Genomic DNA, 8,649 nt, shown 5'->3' with positions numbered 1-8,649 from the left:
CGGCAGGTGTATTCTTAACCACTGTGCCACCAGGGAAGTCCCTAGAGCAGTTATTTCTTCCTTTAGCCTTCCAGAACATAATTCCAGTTTATATGTGAATTATTCAATCATACTTTAAATGAGGAAGAAAGGCTACTAGACTTTGTTATATCACGATGTTCAGTCTATGGATGGCCGTTACCAGTTTTCCATGCTGGTGTCAAACATGTATGTAGTCTTCCATCAGCTGATAGACACACTTAATGAGTGATCTGAATCCCCCAATTCAGCAAAAGGTATGCCAGGAAAAGAATGAATTGGGAGAGGGGGGCTTTAGGAATCAGAACTCTTAGGGTATTTCATAATGGTCAATAATTATTTAATCATAATTTAAATTATTAAAAATAATTAACCAGACTAACTATTAATAGTAATTGTGAACAATTATTATGAATTGTTACAAAGCATTAAGTGCTTTACACGTATAAACTCATTTAACCCTCATGATAACCTTGTGAGTTATATACTATAAGAATTACAGCTAAGTAACTTGGTTAAAGTCATGGTAAGTAGTGAAGCCAGGACATAAACCCTGGGTACCTAGTCCCATAGAGTGGTGCCCTAACCATTATGCTCCACTGCCTCTTACACTCTGTGCCTGACCGTGTTCTAAGCAGTTTAGATATATTAGCACTTTTCATTTAAACACCACCAATAATGTGGTAGTTTTCATGAGAGAACATTCAGTCATTCTTCATTTATTCAGCACCTGCTAACACCTAGGACCACACCTAGATCGAATGCAGCGTTTCTGATGTCCTTGGGGCTGGCGAAAGAGGCTAAGAGGCCGGCATCCTCTGTGTGAGCCCCTCTGCATTCCTGGTCAGAGATGTATCCATCTATCCATCTATCCACCTACCCATCTTTCCATCTTCCCATCTTTCCATCTAACCATCTAACCATCTATCCATCTAACCATCTGTCCATCTGTCCACCTTTCCATCTAACCATCTTTCCATCTATCCATCTGCCCATCTGCCCATCTGTCCATCTTTCCATCTACCCATCTATCCATCTAATCATCTAATCATCTATCTGTCTATCCATCTATACATCTTTCCAGCCCCACCTCCCCCACCTCCATCATCACCTCCTCCCCAGGCTTCTGCACAAGGTTCCCTGCAGGAATCTGGGCACACGTTTTCTGGGCACATGTTTTCACTGGCTGGAACGTGCTCCTTGCCTTTCAGCCACTCCACTTCACCCCTCAAACCCCAGCTTGGGCATCGCCATTCCAGACCCCTGCAGAGAGGGTTCATCTTCCTTCTTCCCTTGTGCCCCCTGGGCCCTGCCGGCCTCACCAACTGCTGGTAGCGATGTATCACCATTGCCTTTTCACAGGGCCAAGCTGCAGGTCTGGAGAACAGAGCTGGGTCTTATGGAACCAGGAAGTTCCACTACTGAACCCAGCGCCTCGCACAGAGTACGCAGTCAGTAAATGTGGAGTTGGTCTGTTAAGCTGATTCTATCATCTTCTTTGGAAGTTACTTTCTCCAAACCTGCAGGACTCTGGAGAAATTGTATCAGGAAGGGAAGCAACCAGTAGGCCAATAGCTGAGAGATGCAAGGTTGAAGGGTGGTTTCTGTTTCTTGCTTTTCTAGCTGCCGCTACTATTGTGTAGATGACACAGGTCGAGGGTGGAAGGGACTGGGTAGAGAGGAAGGAGGGGAGGATGAAGGCGATAGCTGAGAGCCTAAAGTATGGGAGAAAACAGTAAGTAATTTCCTCCCCTCATAATCAAGTTTCTCAAATGAGTTGTCTATAGCTGTCTTGTTGTTTTCTTCACCTTCTAGCAACTTCCATGTGGCTTTCTCAGGGGTCATCAATGACCTCCACATGGCTGCCACCGTAAACCACTTCTCCGTATCTTCGGGACCAGAGCAGGATTAAAGTAATTCTTCTTTAGAGGAGGAACGGCCACTCGGTTGTATCAAGAGGAGAGGAAAACTAGGACAGGTGCAGGTGACGGTACAGATCTGGCGGCCCCAAAATCCAAGAGATCTTGTCTGATATTTCTATGTTTTATGAAACAAAAATGAAAACCAAAGTCAATGAAGGAGAGGTGGGGCATATTTGAGGTTGAAGGAAATGATAGAAAATGTTTGAAAAGTTTTTTCGGAGGCTGGAGTGTAAGCAGATCACAGAAGCATGGTGAGATTGCCAGCAAAAGGAGCCCCCCTGAGGTTGGTGGTCCAGGGTGCGTAGTGATACCAGTGTGCGTGGCTGGGGACCTTTCCTCCAGCAGTGCCCAGCTGCCAGGTGCAAGGACAGATGGTGAGTATAGTCGGGTTCATCCCACCTCAACTTTGCCAGGCATGTACAAGAAAAAATAGGGCACGTGAGCTTAGAGCCTGCAAGAAAGTGGTGGCTGGAGGAGGCACAGCATCCGACCTGAGTTCTGGCAAAGTTAACAGAGGAGCGACCCACAAACAGGGAGATGGCGCAGAGCGTGGAAGGCGCCCCGCGGTCGAAGGACGGTGCTGGCGGGAATCTCCGCCCAAGAAGAGGTAGGAACAGGCTTTGTGACCAGCAAGGAGGATGTCTGAATTCGTGATTTTGGAGGTGGAGCAGTTTCAAGAGATAATGTGGTTCAGACTTCACATTCTGCACCGTGAGAACAGGAAGCCGTGAACATTAGAGAATAAGGTCACTGGGTCACGGAGCTAAGAGGTCACAGGGTCAGATGTGTCAGAACGAAGGCAAACGCCAGGAAGAGGTGGAAGAATCAGGTTCTGAGTCTCTCCTGAAGGGCAGTGAGTGGCCAGGAGAGGCCTCAGCCGAGCCCTCCGTCCCAACGCTCAGTTGTTTGGGCAGTGGGGGCAGGTGCAGGCTGACCTTGACATTGCCTTGGTTGTCCACTTCCCTCTGAGAGCGCCTCTACGCGTCCAAGGCGGTGAGAGAGTCGGTAGCCGAGCTCACCTCTTGCGTTCCACATGCAGGCTTTATCTACTCTTCTTTTTTTTTGTTTTCGTTTGTTTGTTTGTTTTTGCGGTACGGGGGGCCTCTCACTGTTGTGGCCTCTCCCGTTGCGGAGCACAGGCTCCGGACGCGCAGGCTCAGCGGCCATGGCTCACGGGCCCAGCCGCTCCACGGCATGTGGGATCTTCGCAGACCGGGGCTCGAACCCGTGTCCCCTGCATCGGCAGGCGGACTCTCAACCACTGCACCACCAGGGAAGCCCTTTATCTACTCTTCTAATCTGCCTCTTGAAACCTTCTTAGCTATGAGAATCTGCTGCTCAAGTTAAAGGGAGGAATAAAAGTATAAAAAATATAATGTAAGTGGTGCAGCATTTCCTGTTTAAAATGAGAAAAGCCACTGCTTCTCAAACTAGATGTGTCTGCAGCCAAAAAAATGGGGTCATATAAATTTCGAAGAAAAATGGGCAGTGGAATTTGCTCGTGCGAGAGTGAGCTTGGTGGTGCAGGAGGAGAGGGGGAAGCTCCATGGGGAGGCGCATAAGACAGCCTGCCCCCTCCTGAGCACACCGTGTCCTCTGGAAGCCCGGTGGAGTGATCAGGCTGCTCGTGGCACTGTACCACTTCCTAGCCCACATCAAGCAACCTGGAGTGAGTCCAGGTTTAACTGAGGAGGCTGAAGAACGTTTTTTATTTGATATCGTATCACTTTAGGATCAGGCAACTCCCAAACAGATTTCCTCTGTGATGAAATATCTTTTTTCCTTTAAAAAGTTGCAATTTCTTAGTAAAGATTACTCAGCTAGTCCTTACCATAACCCATGAAGACAATATGTATTTTTAGTTTTTGTCTTAACAGCAAGGAAACTCACTCAAAGATGGAAAATGATTTCACTAAGGCCATCCAGTGAGTCAGGCCCAGCACCGAGCTGGACAAATTAGGCATCCCAGGTCTCAGCTATCAAACTTCTAGGTCCTGCTAATAATCTGAGACAAAAGAGAAGCACTCTTATGGCATCTTTGGAAAGTAATTTTTTTTTTTTTTTTTTTTGCAGTATGTGGGCCTCTCACTGTTGTGGCCTCTCCTGCTTCGGAGCACAGGCTCCGGACGCGCAGGCCCAGCGGCCATGGCTCACGGGCCCAGCCGCTCCGTGGCATGTGGGATCCTCCCGGACCGGGGCACGAACCCGTTCCCCTGCATCGCGGCAGGCAGACTCTCAACCACTGCACCACCAGGGAAGCCCTAGAAAGTAATTTTAATGCCAAGTTTTGTGATTAGACTACATGGCACCCTTTCCCGTGGAAAAGCTCTACTCAGCACCCTGGTAAGGAGGACAGGACAGGAGGGGACAGGTGTGACGAACAGAGGACAACACACAGGATGCAGTAGCTGCTCAATAAAAAAAAGGGCCCCTGGCAGTCCCGGCACCCATTTTCTAGACAACGGATGTGATTCTCGGCGTCCTCGTTTATCGAGCACCTCACGAGGCCCGGCCCTGGGATGCAGCCCGACAATGATCAGCTTAGTCTCTCCCTGATGTATCAGCTGACGATACATCATCCTGATAAGGCCGCGACTCACCAAAGTTGTGACACAGGAGCTCGTAGAATAGGGAGCTAGTCCTGGGTTCTGGGCGCGCTGAATCCTGCTTATCGATGAAATGCAGTTAACACAACAGCTGGACCTATTTCCCGAATACAGGGTGACGCTTCTGTTATTTAAAGATGTGAAAAATGCTGGAGACTTGAGAAAAAAGGCCATGGCAGGTGCCATTGACGGCTCATTAATAAATCCTACAGTGATTGTCGGTGCATTTCAGATACTTGCGGCAGCAAACAAAGCAGTTCACCTCTACAGACTGGGAAGAATGAAGACAAGAACTCTATCTACTGAACTTATTGTCAGCCTTTCCCCAAATAACAGTATTTCAGAGGCCGTGAAAAACTGTGGTATCTCGGCAAATGACACTTCATCTCTGATTGCTTACAGTGAAGAGGGAGAAAAACAAATAACTCAAGAAGACCTAACATCTCAGGTAGAAGGTCATCAAGTTTCTCTCAAAAATCTCCCTGAAACAACAAATATTACGGAAGTCAAAAAGATATATGAACTCTCTTCACAAGAAGAAAGTATTGGGACATTATTGGGTGGTACCATTTGCTGAATGTCAACAAAAGATGCTTTGTGAAATGACAGAAATATTAACATTTTTCAGCAATTATAAAAAAAAAGGCCCCCTGCTGCTGCCCTGCCCACCAGTCTCTCTCCTCCCGTGGCGTCCCCCGCAGCGAGGCTGGACTCCAGGGGTGACAGTCCCCCCCACCCAGTCTATCTTCAACACTGACCTGACCTCATCCTGGTCCAGCTCCTATGCAGCAACGAGCGAGCCAAGCATCCGGGCTGTGCTTTGTAAGTCTCCATGCTGAGGCTGCTACCCACATGTGTATTTTTCTCCTAACTACACATGTGAGAATCTAGTTCTGCCTAAGGGGCTTAGTTATTAATTCACTCAGAAAAACAAAAACAAAAAACTACATTGTCAGCAGAGCACTCTTACATGAAGAGGCTGAATTCCCCAAGCTCTGCCCAAACCAGTAGCATCTCACACACAGCCAGAAAGTCTGCCTCAGATTAAATGTCACTGATCATCGCGGCAGGGATTCTAATCCTTCTCATTTCTTTTTTTAAATCCTTTTTTTTGGGGCCACGCAGCATGTGGGATCTTAATTCCCCAACCAGGGATCGAACCCGTGACCCTTGGATTGGAAGCGTGGAGTCTTACCCACTGGACCGCCAGGGAAGTCCTGTAAATTCTATTTTAACGGCACACACATCTCTCTAGGTCAGACTCTTACAGATGCTGTGACAATGGCAATATGTGTATAATGAAGATATTCCCCAAGTTATTTTATGGCCTATTTCTTTTCAATGAGGTAGTTCTTTCATTCTATGCCATGTTGTTTAGAAATAGGATTGTATCTGTGCCTCTTTTTAAAGTTCAGTAGGTCTCTTGCTTAGAAAAGAAGGTATTACATAATCACTAAAAGAAGAAAGTTTAGTTCTTCAGTTCAGAATCCCTGAATTTTAATATAACAATAAGGTGAGTAGCTTCTCCCTTCTGAACAGAAGAGTAAAAAAACCTCTGTGGTACTTTTTAAAAAAATGGACATATTTCTTACTTTTAAAAAACGAGCTCTGGTGTTTGAGGAAAATAATAGATTGTGAATTTCCCCATTTAATTTTAATACAGTTTCATAAACTAACGAAAAGCATTGTGATTACTTTTAGAGCGAAACGGGATTAGGAGTGTACACTACAGGCCCAAGGTTAGAAAGTATTCTGCTAAAACAGCACCACGTGTGCCGCTAATATTACCAGCACGACGCCGACCAGGCGCGGGTCTGAGCCTCACCAGCCTCCAGGGGACACAGAGCAATGAACAGCCACCCCCAACCCGAGGCGGCCTTCAAGTAGGGGAGTGCTGCCCCCCTGCCCCCCGCCGCTGCCCTTGGACCACAGCCCTCGCCTTCCCCGCGCTCACAGGCCATCGCTGGGGCTTGTGCAAAGCCAGGCCTCCCAGCGGGGCGGGGAGGCGGGAAGCTCCTCCCCCAGGGCCCAGCTAGACCCCACTGGCCCCTTGATCTCCCGCCTCTCGGAGGGGACTGGAGCTTCACCTCTGCTCACTCCTCGCGAGTTCGTCCCAGCGCAGTCCTGGGCCAGTTCCCACTCCGTAGCCCGTGCCTGAGCATCTGGGGCCCTACCAGAGCTGCTCTCGCTGCCCAGAGCGCACGGCCGTCCGTCTTCATCGTCCCTCTCAGAGCCCTCTTAGCAAATGCAACACACCCCAAACCGGAGCCCACGTGCTCCCCCCTCCCAGCCTGCTCCTGCCGGGGTTGGGGGAGGGGCCTCATGCACCCCCAGGACGAGCCGCTGGCAGAGGTGCCACCCGACACCATCCACGAGCTGCGGGCCTCCATCTCCGCCGAGGAGGCCGTCGGGATGCACATCAGGGTGGACGCCTGGGGACCACCCAACTCCTGACCTGTTTCCCTCCTGCGAGGCGCTCCTACTCCCCGTCCTCTTGCCTCCCCGCGGCCAGGGCGCAGCCTCAGGATAAAGTCCAACCCCTGACCACGGGCCGGGGTCCACAGTCACTCTCCCTGCCGCCGGAGATGCTCACGTCGGGTCTCACCCCGGTTCATACCCTCGCCTCCCCCTCTTTCCTCCGGGACTTTCCCCTGCTGGTCCCTTCAGGATGGGCATCTCCTCTTCCAGCAAAATTTCTCTAACCCCGTTGCCCAAGCCCAGGCCCGAGCGAGGTGCCTTTCTGGGACCCACCACGCGACGCTTACCCGGTTACCCAGGTCGTAGCCGCCACCCTACCACATAAGACCCACTTAGTCATCATTCTCCTCCACTAGACTGTGGTGAAAAGTGGATCTGAGTCCAGATCTGCTTGGCCCCTATTTCCCTTCTCTCCCCTGTACCTGCCTTTCTCTGGGGCATCTGCACATTTCCCATTTCTCCTGTGCCTGAGGAAGGACGAGCTAAGCCTGCTCGCGCCCTGCTATCTGCAAAGTAAACAGTAGGTGCCAATAAAGCCCGCACAGCGCCTCACTGCTCTGTTTCCACTGGCTCGACTCTTGCTTCCTGAGCGTGAATAAAATGAAATGGGTTCCTTTGCTTATGGCATCCTCTCAAATGTTGTGGTGCCCTTATAAAAACAGCACATATTTAGTATTTTTTAAAAAAAATCTGACAAATGCAAGTGAGAAAACAAAAATCATCCACAATTCTAATTAAAAGTTGAAAATATTTTTATAGTTATTTTTCAAATTGTGAGTTTCTTTGCTTTTTATTATGGCTGTATGCTATGAGTACTCTGTTCAATATTCTTGCCTATTCACGTGCATTGACATCTTTTCTGTTGATTTCCAATCTGAGGCTAAAGAAAAGGCAGTCTTGAGGTCTTCCCTTGGCTGTGTGGAGAGCTCCTTACGTAACTAGGGGAAGACACTCACTTCAGTAGTTGTGAGGGTACCATCAGAAATAACCGACTTCCTGGGCTTCCTTGGTGGTGCAGTGGTTGGGAATCCTCCTGCCGATGCAGGGGACACGGGTTCGAGCCCTGGTCCAGGAAGATCCCACATACCGTGGAGCAACTAAGCCCGTGTGCCGCAACTACTGAGCCTGTGCTCTAGAGCCCACGAGCCACAACTACTGAGCCTGAGAGCCACAACTGCTGAAGCCCATGCATTCTAGGGCCCGCGTGCTACAACTACTGAAGCCCACACACTTAGAGCCCGTGCTCCGCAACAAGAGGAGCCACTGCAATGAGAAGCCCGTGCACCACAATGAAGAGTAACCCCCGCTCGCTGCAACTAGAGAGAGCCTGCACGCAGCAATGAAGACCCAACGCAGCCAAAAATAAATAAACGTAAAAAAAAAATGCTTAGAGATGAGCGGAAGATTTGTTAAAAGAAAGAAAGAAAGAGAGAGAGAGAAAGAAAGAAAGAAAGAAAGAAAGAAAGAAAGAAAGAAAGAAAGAAAGAAAGAAAGAAAGAGAAAGAGAAAGAAAGAAAGAAAGAAAAAAAATAACTGACTTGCAGACATTTGGGAAATTAGAAAAGGGAATCTTTTGACTCCATTTACCGCTGGCTTCTGTGTTTCAAGATTTTCTTGCAACCTTG

General features: G+C 48.8%; 1 protein-coding gene across 2 annotated transcripts; it reads left to right on the top strand.

The window, feature by feature from the left end:
* Positions 1-4,619: 4,619 nt before the first annotated feature.
* On the top strand, positions 4,620-5,123 carry LOC132440168 (EKC/KEOPS complex subunit TPRKB-like). Of its 2 annotated transcripts, XM_060035142.1 has the most exons (2): positions 4,620-4,660; positions 4,760-5,123. In XM_060035142.1, exons 1-2 carry the CDS (start codon positions 4,620-4,622, stop codon positions 5,121-5,123), a joined length of 405 nt encoding a protein of 134 aa, XP_059891125.1. The 2 variants fall into 2 exon arrangements, with proteins under 2 accessions (XP_059891125.1, XP_059891124.1); XM_060035141.1 differs by having other exon boundaries at positions 4,620-5,123.
* The last annotated feature ends 3,526 nt before the right edge of the window (positions 5,124-8,649 follow it).

Source organism: Delphinus delphis, chromosome 17 (assembly GCF_949987515.2).
Source record: "Delphinus delphis chromosome 17, mDelDel1.2, whole genome shotgun sequence".
In the NCBI taxonomy this organism is placed as follows: Eukaryota; Metazoa; Chordata; class Mammalia; order Artiodactyla; family Delphinidae; genus Delphinus; species Delphinus delphis.
Note: the sequence above shows the minus strand (reverse complement) of the source record. Positions and strands in the feature narration are given on the sequence as shown.

Coding starts and splice junctions, on each gene's coding strand:
- LOC132440168 (XM_060035141.1), top strand. CDS start 4,620: ATGCAGTTAACACAACAGCTGGACCTATTTCCCGAATACAGGGTGACG.